The 14,709-nt window shown below is 38.9% G+C and overlaps 1 protein-coding gene across 1 annotated transcript in view; it reads right to left on the reverse strand.

Annotated features, from left to right (window-relative positions):
- Positions 1 to 4,580: 4,580 nt before the first annotated feature.
- Positions 4,581 to 14,709, reverse strand: part of LOC132300718 (transcriptional elongation regulator MINIYO) — a 36,459-nt gene continuing 26,330 nt past the window's right edge. The window contains exon 10 of the mRNA XM_059797920.1: positions 4,581 to 5,007. Within this exon, the coding sequence (XP_059653903.1) occupies positions 4,825 to 5,007 (183 nt within the window). The 3' untranslated portion in view covers positions 4,581 to 4,824. The remainder of the gene's footprint in view (positions 5,008 to 14,709) is intronic.

The raw sequence follows: 14,709 nt of genomic DNA on the forward strand, positions 1-14,709 counted from the left end.
AACTCAAACTCAATATACATACCAACAATTTTACATAATCCATATATCTATGGGGCCTTCCCAATGAACAAAGGTAATCAACCGTTTTCTTCAGATGGTTTACAACAAACAGTAACCAATGGCCCTCTATGCATGAAGGGACAAATAAGGTAAGTATGGAGTTAATGAATACTAAAAGTAAGGTTTACAGAATTATGGAGTAAACAATATAAAAACACACTAATCAATTTCGCAGCATCCACATCAAGTAGAAAACAAAATTCACCATTCTTCTTCAATTTTTCCCACACTTGGTATATGGCTCTACTACTGAAGTAGTACTTCTCTCCTACAGATCCTTGCTCGTTATTTAAAATATTCCCAAAGTAATTTATAACCTTTAAAAAATTACAGAATTTTTAGATATATGAAAATTTAATTCAATTAACATGAATACATATGTATAAACAATGTACAAAGTTAATTTAACTCACATCATCGAACGCCCAGTTATCAGCGAAGACACTATGAATCTCATGGCGAGACACGGTATTACTGTATATGGAAATAATTATTTCACTGACACAATGAGTAACAAGGCTTAAGAATTAAGTATCATACTCATGCAATCGATTTTGAACAAATTTTGTAATTAATTGAAGCCTACAAATTGTAATGTAAAAGTGATCAGTGCATTGGAAAACTTACGATTCATCTGCCTCAATATTTGCCACATATGTCAACAACATGTTTTGCTCCGTAGTAAGACTCACAATTTTGTTGCCTTTGTATATATATGGAGAGAAAAAATATTGTCCACCCTTTAATTTCCTCTTTCCTTTTTTAACATTTACATCACTTGTCCCCTCTGCAACATTTCTTAAATCTATATACTCCACATTAATGGCATCAATAACATCATTTAAGGATTTCTTTTGCTCCGGAGTTAGCAACACGTTCTGCCTCAGACCCTCAAATTTTTCACCCTCCGCATCACTGGAATAATGGTCACTTCTTCCATTACTTTTCTCACTCCCATGTTATTCATCTTCAGTATTCTCATAACCACTTTTCTCGTCCACTATTTCATCATCACCACTAGAGTCATCATCATCAGATTCATCATTCGTTGAATAATCAGATATCTCTTCACCTGTTTTGTCAACATGGTTAACATGGTCATCCTTACCATCTCTGCCATCATCTTTAGGTTCCCCGCCAAAACTGTTGTTCTCTTTGTTGTCCCTAGACACTTTTGATTTTTTTCGCATTCACACTTTTTCAATGCAGACAACATTTTCCTTAGACTCCTCTTCGAATTTCTTAGATTTAATTCTGCTAATGCAATGTCAATCTTCACTTTCTTAATGCAAGCCTGCGCATATCTAGTTCAATGGCATCTGTAATTTTAAAAATAAATATTCTGCATACATAAAATGTATTTCACTAAATGATTACCTCCACCTTTGAGTCAAAACATTCATAATCATCATATTCAAAGCTGAAAGAATCAAATGGAGAAGAGGTCAAGCCATCTTCGGCTACGCCATCATTGGCTCTGTTGCTGCTACATTTGTTCGCCTTAAAAGGCATCAACTATTCCCATTCCATATTAAAAAAAACATAAGTCAGACATTACATTAGCATATATATATATATATACACACATATATTGAACATCATAAAATAATATTAATTAATTTTGTTTTTCACTAAATAAAATAAGAACAAAATTTACCCATCCACGCCCAAAACCTCCATTACCAAATTCCCATCTTATGCGTGAACGAAAAATATCTAAGGTCCAAAAATCAATGGCTTTAATATCTCCCTCTAAGTAACCTCAATATTCTGTCTCACAATGCATCATATAAAACAGTTGTTTTCAATTGTAACAAACATAGTATAAATGCCTTATTTTTCAATTTTCAAATATGTACCTCACATAATAAAAATGAAATCTAAAGAAATGACAACCACCATATGACTTTTTCATCTTCCCATTTGTAGGTGGTTTTATAGTTCTTAACAAACAATTACGGGCATAGCCGCATCAGTTGTAAGTACTAACGGCATTCACATTATCAACACTTTTCAACAAGCCCCAGTGGCATTTATTTCTGCCAATAGGACTTAGTAAAGTAAAGCAAGCAAAGAGGACAAATGCTCTCTTGAATTCATCATTTGCCTTTAATTTTAAAACCTGCTCAAACAATAAATCATCATGCATTCTGCCTTTTTCGTTATAACCAGCTTCATCTATCCACTCGGCATCATAAAAGTGGACATGTGTGGACACTTTAGGAACCCCAAATGGTATGTCAAGGATGGAGTGGACATCAGCTGAAAGTATGGACATATACCCTATGTCCTCAACTCTTATACGATAATTATCGGCCTCATAATTGTTTATCAAATACGTGCATAAGTCATGAGACAAATATGAACATTTAAACTTCAACAATTTTTCAAAAACCAATCTCCTCAACATCTTTTCTCTTTTCTTCATTAAGCTGTGAAATTATTTCAAGAAACTTCGATACCAAGCATCTGTGCCACACACCTTTGTGAGCAATTTTTTTTTTTTTTTTCCTTTTTCTTCTACTTCAAGCCATACCATAACAAAACAACATGCATAGGCTATGTTATAGGTTAGGTCATAAAAAATAATTAGAACGAAATATAATTACCTTATGTTTTATTGGAGCTTTTTTTTCTTCAAGAATGTTGACATGCTCTTCCTTTAGTCTTTTCCTTTCCCTTATTCATGGTTTTTCTCAGTAGCAGACATTGAATTCCACGTAATTCTGGCACGTTTGTGTACTGAATTCATTAAGGGCTTAGCTATCCTTTTGGGTTTTCAGTTTTGTTTCTGGAACTTCGCTATAAAGTCAAACCTTTTATCATAATAAATAAATTATTATCAACTTTTTAAAGGACTCAATAGTTATTAAATGCATATTGCATCAACAAATTTCCCTATCACGTAACAATTATACAATTGGACAGCTTAATTTTTCATTTCATATTTCTATAAATAAGAATCACAAATTCTTTCAACATGTGTATAGTATGAATTGCATAGTGCATTAACAAATCTTCCTAACCCGTAACAATTCTATTGTTGGACAGCTAAATTTTATAAATAAGTTTCACAAGTTGGAAACCATGTACCATGTATTAATTGCATATTACATTACATCAGAATATTTTGATAACACGTAGCGAAAATATATAATTCTTATTTCAATAAATAAGATCCATAACTTGTTTCAACATGTATCTACTAAGAATTGCATTTTGCGTCATCAAATATCCTATTTTACAATGTGAAATTTAAAAATATTTAAATTTTAATATATATTTTTATACAACCTATTTAATCAATTAATTTTTATAAAATCAATCAATTTTTATAAAACCTAAATTAATATAAATTAATTTGAAAAGCATAATAAATATTTACTTATACATGAAAAACACTATGGGAGGCGGTTTAACCAAATCCTGCTCACCACCTGAAACATCTTCCTTCTTCATTGTTTTAGGTACCCAATTCCTTCCCACTTTCTTCTTCGCTGCAGTTTTTTTCCTAACCATTCTATTTTTCCAAATGTATAAAACCCTCGTAAAACCAGAGGAATAATGTAGCACTTTTGATGGAATAAGATGAAATAACAAGAAGAACTACTATTAAACATACCAAAGGGAAGATGTCGAAGGTAGATATGATACCCGGCTCGGAGGGGAAACCAGAAGAACCAAAGGACGAAGGATGAAGGAAGACGAACAGGAGAAGCTGAAGGAGGACGAAGAGAACAGAAGCTAAAGAAGTTAAAAAGAGTTTTGTTTTTTATTTTACCAAAGGGGAATTGGTTCCCACCTGAGTCACACTAATAAGTGAATAAAATAATATTTTATACCACTTGTGTATATGATATTTGTACATGGTAAAACAAAATTGAGTTCAATAACTTTGTTACTTAAGTTGCTGAGTCAGCGCTTAGTAGGCAATGACAAGGCAAGTGTCGGGGAAGTGGCTTCATCACAGCTGTAGCATCCTCCATGGACAGCCTTCAGTGAGAGGCTCCAGAGAGGCTCCAGGGAGACGATTTTTGCCCCAGCCTACTTGTATCATCCAGCCCAAAAGCTTGACTTGTTAAGTGAAGCTCCCCACCCGCCCTTATAAACCCATGATCCTCCCGATCCGATGTGAAACGAGAACCCTCTAAAGTAGCTTATATGATTGGTTAGGTTTTTGCATGCACACTAAAATCCTTGTAGGTTCACGACTTCACATTTTTTTGATTGATTATTTCCCAATGCAATACAAGAATTGTCACAATTTATCCTGTGAAAAATAGAGCAATTAGAAAAATTCGAGACGCTCCGCTTTGTTCCTACGAAGACTTGAAATCTTAATCTTCTAGTTTGGGAGAGAAAGTATCACTACATTACAACCTTCTAGTAAAATTCGAGACACTCACATTGTCCTTACGGAAACTTGAAATTCCGGCCTTCTACTCTTGTGAAACATAGCATTTGGCCCATGCGATGGTTCTGGAATTAGTAATCATGGCAACTAGACTGCCAAAGTGGGATTAAAATAAATAAATAAACTAATATTAGAATTAAGCAGATTAAATAGAAATTTTGGGATATGAAAGTGTACACATTTCGAGCTCGAAGACAAAATAACAGTCCATTACAACTATTTTCAAACTAGCAAAAATGCCATCTCCTATTCCTTTTTCCCAAAACCATCGACTAAATTCACTATGATAAAACAACACGAGAACTGTGAGTTCCTACAATACATATATATACATATATAAGTGTATTTCGTTAAATCACAAAAAAATTGTTCTTCCGGAAAAAGGACTTGAGCTTCTCCACTTCCCTCAACAGTGAGGAATTTCCTTCACAAGCATCTGTCAATAAGTGGAATCTTTTGTCTATGCAGCATGCCTGCACTGATGAACCCTCCTCCTGTCGGGAATTGTGTTGAATAAAATCCACCATCATTCCCTGTTATTGCATTACACGTACAAGGATGAGTAATAATGTATTTCAAAAACAAGGAGGTAAGAAGAAAGGACAATATACCACAAAATCATTTTTATGCATATCGCTGCTAGCCACTAATCATCACAAGCCTTCCTACCCCTCTTGGCCCAATCTTTCTTTTCTTCTTTTCTTTTCTTTTTTTTATTTATATATAAGTAGCCTAATCATATATATATAACCAATATGAGTGAAACTTCCCAATGAAAGAAGAAGTTGGTGAGGCAGCATCAGCCAATAGCTTTGACAACTATTCCTTCGGAGCCATAAATGACATTGGCATGTTCCAAATGATTTTTTTTTCTTCTTTGAGCACCCCATAATCCACCACCAGGCGCATGCAATCCCTCCATCCCACATGCACCGGGCAATTACAAGAAAAATTCCATGGGGGTGGCCCCAAGGGGATTTCAACTTCCAACCTCCAGGATGTGAGGTGAGAATCTTTGCCATTAACCCCTTGGGGTTGCATGTCCCAAAGGATTCAAAACTAAAAAATGTGGTCCACAAGATACTGGAACTTCATATATGGGAGTGTGAAGGTGAGGAGTAAATAATTATGTGCGCGCTTATATACAACATAAGCATGATCATTAGATAATAAAGTGGAGGAAGATTATTTAAATTATCCAGCTAGGAGAAGAAATAATTGAGCTGATAGTCAATGGAGGCCCAGTGGGTTGTTTTAGTGGCAGAAAAAAGAAAGATGGGTGCTCCAGCACCCCAATATTGAAATATATGGGGACTTCAGTGGCTTTATGAAGTTCTGACACAAGCCTCGAGGACAGTAAGAGCAACATTTTTATCAAACGCTGGTAAGTCAAAATATAAAAATGGAAGTTGTAGGATATGGACTGAAGAGGAAAGGTTTTTTTTTTATCGGGATGTGTTGAGGGATCATAACCTGCCATATGTCTTCCTCTAAGAGGGAAAGGAGGGGGGATTTCTAGTGGTTTTTATGACCTTGGTGGAATTAATACTGAAGGTAGGGAGTATTTGGGTGTGGCAAGAAACAGACAGTGTCTAGAGAAGCCATTGTTAGTTGAAAATTCGTTGTCAGTGGATAATGTGGCTTGCTTGGAAGGCTCATGTTCCTTGGGAGTTGTTTGACTGATACACGTTGAAGAAATAGACACAAGATTCCCGGATTAAGCTTAGCTAGGTTTAGTGACTGGGTAAATAGAAAATGGGGAACTTCTCCAGGGTGTTTGCTGTGGACTTGAATGGCACTTAATTTCTGAGTTACTTCAAAAAGGAAGCCAAGAGAGATACGTTTTCAGGAGGAGGCATAGTTGTTAAAGGCTCAAGGCGCACAAAAGCGCAAAGGCCTCCTGGAGCCTGAGGCGCAAGGCGCAAGGCGAGGCGCACGCCCGACTGAAGCAAGGCGCACGTTAAAAAAAAAAAAAAAAAACCTATATATAAAGATGCAAAAGTCAACTAAATCAATTACTTAAGTTGAATATTCAACATAAAGATGCCAAAGCCAACTAAATCAAGTATTTGAGTTCAACAGTAAATAATTAAACATAATAATATAAAGATGCAAAAGTCAACTAATGAGAATTATGAGATAAAACTAAAACAAACATAGACAATAAAATACTAGGCATCTTTTAAAGTACAAACTACATTCAAATTCAAGATAACAAAATAAATTCATGTCAATTATTGGTGTTGTAACAAAATAAACCAGATTTCAATTAACAAAACCAGATTTCATGTCAATTAGCAAAACCAGATTTCAATTTCAAAGCAATATTAACATTTCAATTAAAAAAAAATACAGAGATGCAGTCCAGTTCCAAACTTCCAGTTCAGTTCATAAAAAAAGAAAAGAAGACAGAGAGTTGCAGTCCAGTTCCAAACTTCCAGTTCAATTCATTAAAAAAAAAAAAAAAAAAAAAAAAAAAAAAAAAGAGGGAAAAGAAGACACAGAGCTGCAGTCCAGTTCCAAACTTACTGTCCAGTTCAAAAGAGAAAAGAAACGAAGACACATATTTCATAAAAAAAAAAAAAATTAAAAAAAAAAACTGTGCACAGAGAAAGTTTGCCATAAAGAAAAAGAAGAAGAAGAAGAAGAATCTGCTGAAGAAGAGAGAAGAATCTGCCGAAGAAGAGAGAAAAAAAGAGAGAAGAAAAAAAGAGAAGAGAAAAAAAGAGAGAAGAAAAAAAGAGAAAAAAAGAGAGAAGAAGAAGAAGAAGAAGAAGAAGAATCTGCAGAAGAAGAAGAAGAAGAATCTGCCGAAGAAGAGAGAAAAAAAGAGAGAAGAAAAAAAGAGAGAAGAAGAAGAAGAAGAAGAGAGAAAAAAAGAGAGAAGAAACTGCAGAAGAAGAGAGAAGAATCTGCCGAAGAGAGAGAAAAGAAGAGAGAAGAAGGAGAGAACAGTAACTTACCTGGATTCGGATTGTGATTCGTGAGAGAAAGTCGGCAGATTCAGATCTTGTCTTTGCTTCAAGCCTTCAAATCGCAAGCCTCTGTCTTTCTCTTTGCTTCAAAGTTTCTCAGCCCTAGCCGACTCACTTCACTTTTGCACTTTCCTTTTGCGTTTATTTATTCTTTTATTTTAGTAAAGTTGTCTAAAAAGTATAATAAACAAATAATAAATAATAAACAAACAGCAAATAATAACAAAATACTAACAAATTAAAGGAGGCGCGCCTTTTTTACGCCCGGGGCCTCTCGCCTCTTATGTAAAGGCGCACGCCTGTTCAAAGGGCATCGCCTTATGCATACAAAGGCGCAGGACTTGCGCCTGTAGGCGCCTTGCGCCTGTAGGCGCCTTGCGCCTCGCGCCTTCGGCGCTTTTGACAACTATGGGAGGAGGGTGTTTCCTCCAAAGATTCTTTGGGTGTCATGTGATGTCCCATGTAATTGTGAGTAATTGATGTCAAGTGATGTCCCATGTAGTAGTGAGTACTATCTTTGGGTTTGAATGGCACGTGGGTTTGAATGGCACAAACAGGCAGAGCAATGAAGACTATGCTAAAGGAATGGAAAGCTAATGTGTTAGTCTATAAGAAAACAAAACGAAAGTGGGAAGTGTCTCCGAGTACGTTGGTTGGTAGAGTGGAAAAAATATAGTGACTATAGGTACAGCTGAATAGGTTTGCAACTTGGAAGAGCCAAATGAACCCAACTTTTAATCAATTTGAGCAACCATTTTTTAAATTAGAGTTGGGCTTGGCTGAAAAAGCCAACCTGAAGTTAATTTGGTTTGGGCACAACAATAAATTAATATATAATTTATTGTACATTAATTCATTGGAGAATTTAATTATAACTTCATATAAATTTATTATATTTTTATATTCAGTTTTGAGAAATAAATAAATAAATTATGCGTAATGGTGAACCCAATTTGAGGCTAACCCCAGAGCAAACGAATTTTTCAGCCTGGCTTTCTAATGTGACCCCAAAATTTGGATTTAGTATGGGCTCTGGATGGAGAGCCTGAATTAAGGTTGGGCTTTGTAGAAGGTTTACACCTTGGCTTGGGCATGGATTAACCCGTCAATCCCCCAACTAACCCGAGTTGCACGTCTACAGCTAAGAGCTTAAACCATTCCTTAGTGCAATGGTAAAAACATAGATTGACAAGTTCGATTTTTAGACTAGTCACTTTGTGCAATATAATGTCAAAGGTCAGGTTTTTCTCCATTTTTTCCCCATTGGCAGTGATTAACTATTTTTGTTTGTGTGAGCCAGCTTGGTGATCTTGGTTATGTGGGATTCTAGGGTCATGTCAAGAGTGGACTTTTTGGTGGAGAGTTTATTCTGTCATGTTATGGATGGTTGAGGATTCTTCCAATGGTGGATATTTTCTAGAGTATATGTTGCAGTGGAGGACGGGATGAGTTGCCAGTTATGGCAAAGCCAACCGATGTGATGTGAGAGTGAGATGGTGCTACCCTTGGTGCATTAGGAAAGACTTTAACATTGTCCAATTTTTGTGTGAAATATTGGGATCCACCCGTATCCATATATGAGTCCAGATCTGACCCAACTCAATTCTAAGAAATCCATCCCTGTTTGGATAAATGTTCAGTACCAGCCCAGTTTCAGAATCCAGGCCCAGCACCCAGCAGTCCAGTACCTAAAGATTAACCAAATTACTCATTTACACAGTCCTACCCATTGTTTTGGCTCGTAAATCAAGTGTCACAATCATGTCCAGTTCTCTAAACTCAACTCAACAAAGGTTATAACCTATTTATACATTCGTTACATCATCAATCCTATTTATACATTCTGCTCTATCCAAGGTTATAACCTTACTAAACCACAATTTTTTTTTTTTTAATAAGTAAAGGTTCATTAAAGGCGCTCAAAAGTGAACCGAACCCAAAAGAAAACACAAGCCACGACGCTATAACTTTAAACTATCCAAAAAATTCGAAAGACCATCCGCAGATATGCAATTCTGCCCATTCACCCAAAAGAATAAAGAAGTCAATATTTGTATTTGAGAAACCAAATAGGAGACTCCTCCCCATTGAAGGATCTCCTATTTCTCTCACGCCACAGCCCCCACCATAAACATAGAGGAGTGGCCTTCCAAGCATCTCGCACTTGGCTCTCCACTATACACCATTGCCAAGCCTCAAGCAAATCAACCGTTGACTCGGGACACACCCAAGCCAATCCAAAAGCAACCAAGAACATATCCCAAATATCCCTCGCCACAGGGCAGTGAAGCAAAAGACGGTTCAGAGACTCCCCTGACTTCTTACACATACAACACCAGCTCACCACAACCTGAAGTCTCCTTCTGAGGTTATCACAAGAGAGGATGCTTCCAAGAGCAGCGGTCCATGCAAAGAAAGCCACCTTCAAAGGTGCTTTCGTCCTCCAAATAGCTCTCCAAGGAAAGGGTTGGCTAGGGGTCTCCATCAGACTCTGGTAAAAAGATCTAATCTCAAACACCCCTCTCGAGGAAACCTCCCACGCCATCTCATCCATGACACACCCTCCACCACCTGGTTATACAACAATGTAAGGAAATCAGTAACCTCAATAATATCCCAATCATGGAACTCTCTGCAAAATTGCACATTCAAGTTACCCTTCCATTATCAAGCCGATAACAGTAAGCAACTACAGCATGCTTGTTCACAGAAATCCCGAAAAGGCGAGGAAATCTACAGGCCAAAGCAAAATCCCCGCACCATCTCTCTCTATTTCTCTTTCTTCTTCTACTCCTTGTGGGGTATTGAGGGGGTGCACGGGGATATGGAGGGGGGAGTGGTTCCGGCTTTACAGAGGTGGTCACCGGTGGTTGAAGAGGGATCAGAAGGCAGGAGTGAGGATGAAAGTGAGGATGGGTCTGATTTCTCAGCTCATACTGGGCCCTGTCATGTTTTGATACCAGAATTGATGAGGACCTGCATGGGTTGTTGAAGCTGATTCTAAGTGGCAAGGAAGAAGGAAGTCTTTGTGATGGCCATGGGACTCAGTTTTTGATTGATGGAGGGACTGTCGATGCTTTGAGAGCTGATTCGAAGCTCCACTGTGCTGGGGATAAGGGTGGTGATGGAATGCCATCATTGAATGACTCCGAGGATAGATCTGGTCATTGCATAAGTGATTTGTCGCTGATTCCCAAAAGTGGCAATTGGGCTGTTGTATATGGTTTTTCTGATGTGGCTCTTCCCCCTCCAGTGTGGGAGAATGGCGGTGTTCTAGGTATTGACACTCCTTTGGCAGCTATCAGGGAAGCGCAGAGAGATGTTAACCTTAAAGGCAAAGAATGAGGGGTGGTTTGTGGAATGCATTGAGGGCACTAGCAAGCTTCTGGGTATGTCGTATGCCAGGGATGACAAGCAGGTCCATGACATGTTCCAGGAGGTGAATGATGATTGGGCTCTGAAGAAGCAGAAAAAAAGTCCTTGCTGGAAGGGGGGAAGAGAGCTCAAGAACCTTATCTCCTATGTGAACTATAAAGGGAGAGTGGAGAAGGCAGTGAGAGAGAAGTAGGGGTAGAAGGGGAAGAGTAATTGCGTGTATATGAAGCTCAAAATAGTGTCTTGGAATGTTCAGGGCCTCAACAACCCAAACAAAAGGAAGATGGTGAAGGCCTTGATTTGAAAATGGGGGGCTAATGTGGTGTGTCTGCAGGAATCTAAGTTGGGAGAGAGGGAGAGAGAGAGAGAAGGGGAAAGTGTGGGGGGGAGAGAAATTGTGTCTATAAAGCTCAAAATAGTGTCTTGGAAGGTTCGGGGCCTCAACGATCCGAACAAAAGGTAGGTGGTGAAGGCCTTGATTCGAAAATGGGAGGCTTAATGTGGTGTGTCTGCAGGAATCTAAGTTAGCTTGCCCCACGGACAGAGTTATGAAAAGTCTTTGGGGGTGGCAGAATTGTGGACTGGGAGGTGATTGATGCGGAGGGGGCAGCGGGGGGCATTGTGGTTTTATGGGACAAAAGGTGGGTCTCAAAGGTGGATATATGGAGAGGAAAGTTTTCCATTTCTCTTTTGTTTGCTCTGGAGGAAGATGGTTCGCATTGAGTTTTCTCTGTAGTGTGGGCCAGGAGGGGATGTTGAGAGGAGCTGGGTGTGGTTCGAAGTAGATGGGCAGTTCCGTGGGGTGTGTGTGGGAGAGGAGGGGGGGTGGGTGGGGGGGGCTTTAATGTGGTTCGGAGGCCGAGTGAGAGATCCATGATGGGCAATTGGACTCCAGCAATGACAGAATTCTCAGATTTTATTATCATCATCTTCTGATCAATCTCCCAATGGACGGAGGTAAGTTCACTTGGTCTAGCGGGTCGGAGTCACCTACATTGACGAGGTCGGACAGATTTTTTATTTCTGGCAATTTGGAGGAGAAGTTCCCTCGTGTATTGTTGGAGAATATTAATATAGGAACCTTAAATTACTCCACAGAATATTGCTCTGAGAATATTGTGGTAGTGATTTTAGTCTATGATAAAATATGATTGGAGTGATTTATGAGATTGATTTTATGAATCCTCCATTAATGTATTTTCCATATTTATCGCTTTGTTCTTTCACCTATAAATAGAGATGCTCATTGTAAACAATCTTAAAAGATAAAATAATAAAGATGATGTAGCCCTTTGGGCTTTGTGGTTATATCCTTGTGTGCTTCATTTTTTATATCTCTCTTCAACTTTGACATGGTATCAGAGCAAGTTTATCATACCATACTCTACACTCTACTCGTCTCGGATCTACGGATCAACTTGTTTCAGATGTACGGATCAACTCGTCTCGGATCTACGGATCAACTTGTCTCGGATCTTCGGATTAACTCGTCTCGGATCTTTGCAACTCGTTTCGGACTATCAACAACTTCGCATTTAGTTTCAAGTTGGACACTTGAGTTAAAATCTCCGTGTACCAACTTGAGGGAGGCTGTTGGAGAATATTATTATAGGAACCTTAAATTACTCCACAGAATATTGCTCTGAGAATATTGTGGGAGTGATTTTAGTATATAATAAAATATGATTGGAGTGATTTATGGGATTGATTTTATGAATCCTCCATTAATGTATTTTCCATATTTATCGCTTTATTCTTTCACCTATAAATAGAGATGCTCATTGTAAACAATCTTAAGAGAGAAAATAATAAAGATGATGTAGCCCTTTGGGCTTCGTTCGTATATCCTTGTGTGCTTCATTTTTTATTTCTCTCTTCAACTTTGACATATATCAAGTGGTGCTGGCTCGTGCAATTTCGGATCATATCCCTATTCTAATTAATTGTGGAGGAGTTAGGAGAGGAAGGACCCCATTTCGGTTTGAAAATATGTGGCTTAGATTCAGGGATTTTAAAGACAAGGTTCGGGATTAGTGGAGTGGATATGAGGCTAGGGGCAGCCCGAGCTTCCAGCTTGCTTTGAAAATTAGGCGCTTGAAGGAAGATATCAAGATATGGAACAGGGACGTGCTTGGTAATCTCGAATTAAGAAAGAACAGATTCCTCCTAGAGATTTCCGAGTTGGACAGAAAGGAGGGAGAGTAGGGCCTCAGTGAATGGGAGGTGAGTAGGAGGGAAGAGTGCAATACTGAGTTTGAAGATATTGTGGAGATGGAGGAAGTTTCTCGGAGACAAAAATCTCGGGCTCTATGGCTTAAAGAAGGGGACCGGAACACAAAATTCTTTCATCGCTTGGCTAATGCTCACAGAAGAGGCAATCACATTGGGAGTATGCGCTTTGATGGCATTTTGGTTACCAGGGAAGAGGACATTTGGAAAGGGCTTCTGTCGTTTTTTGAACATCTTTTTACAGAGATCGCTACTTGGAGACCTTTGTTGGATGGGATCGGGTTTGTGGGAATTTCAGATGCTAATAGAGATTGGCTTGAGAGGCCATTTGGGGAGGAGGATGTGTTGGAGACTTTGAGGAGTTGTGATGGGGACAAAGCACCAGGGCCAGACGGCTTCACTCTTGCTTTTTTTTCAACAGAACTGGGGAGTGGTGAAGAAAGAAGTGATGGCAGCCATTCACTCTTTCTATTCTGATGGGATGTTCGAGAAGAGTCTTAATGCTTCTTTTATTACCCTAGTTCCTGAAAAGGGTGGTGCTATGGAGGCTAAGGATTTCAGACCAATCAGTTTAGTGGGGGTAGTCTATAAAATCATTGCGAAAGTGTTAGCAATCCGTTTAAGGAGAGTACTGGATGGGGTGATCTCAAAGTCGCCGAATGCGTTTGTTGCCAGAAGACAGATTTGCTAGGAGTGCATTGAGGCTAGGGCCAGAAGCGGCGTTCTAGGGATAGTATGCAAGCTGGATGTTGAGAAGGCCTACGATCATGTTTGCTAGGACTTTTTGATATATTTGTTGCAAAGGATAGGGGTTTGGTCACATATTGCGGACATGGATTTACCACTGCATTTCAGCTGCTCAGTTTTTGGTCTTAGTGAATGGCTCCCCTGCAGGATTTTTTGCTAACTCTCGCAGTCTAAGCCAGGGAGATCCTCCCTCCCCCATTGTTGTTCATCATTGTTATGGAGGCATTTAGTATAGTGATGGGGAGGGCGGAAGAGATTGGATTTATCCAAGGATTCACAGTGGGTAGACCTCCCAATCAGTTGACAATCTCCCACTTGCTTTTCGCAGATGACACCATTGTTTTTTGTGATGCTAGAGCTGATCAGTTAAGACACTTGAGATGTGTGTTGGCTTGTTTCCAAGTGGTTTCTAGGTTAAAGATCAATATTGGGAAGAGTGAGATAATCCCAGTGGGGGAGGTTGAGGAGATTCAGGATTTTGTAGATATCATGGGATGCGGCGTTGTTTCTTTCCCGATTTCGTATTTGGGACTTCCATTGGGGCGTCGTCAAGGACGAATATCAGTTTGGGATCCTGCGGTTAAAAGATTTGAGAGGAGGCTAGCGGGGTGGAAAAAACAGTACTTGTCGAAAGGGGGGAGACTGACGCTTATGAAAAGCACTCTTTCGAATCTGCCTACATACTTTTTGTCCCTTTTTCCAATGCCTACAACTGTGGTTCAAAGACTTGATGCGATTCAGAGGAATTTTTTATGGGGAGGCATGGGAGATGAGTTCAAATACCACTTAGTTAATTGGGAGAGAGTTTGTACTCCTACTAGGAAGGGAGGTTTGGGGATCCGTAGGCTGAATTTGTTTTAAAGGCTTTGTTAGGAAAATGGTTATGGAGATTTGGGGGCGAGAGGAAAG

This window comes from Cornus florida, unplaced genomic scaffold (assembly GCF_030987335.1).
Source record: "Cornus florida cultivar Cherokee Brave unplaced genomic scaffold, ASM3098733v1 CherokeeBrave_3.0.0_Hap2_Chr03, whole genome shotgun sequence".
Taxonomy (NCBI): Eukaryota; Viridiplantae; Streptophyta; class Magnoliopsida; order Cornales; family Cornaceae; genus Cornus; species Cornus florida.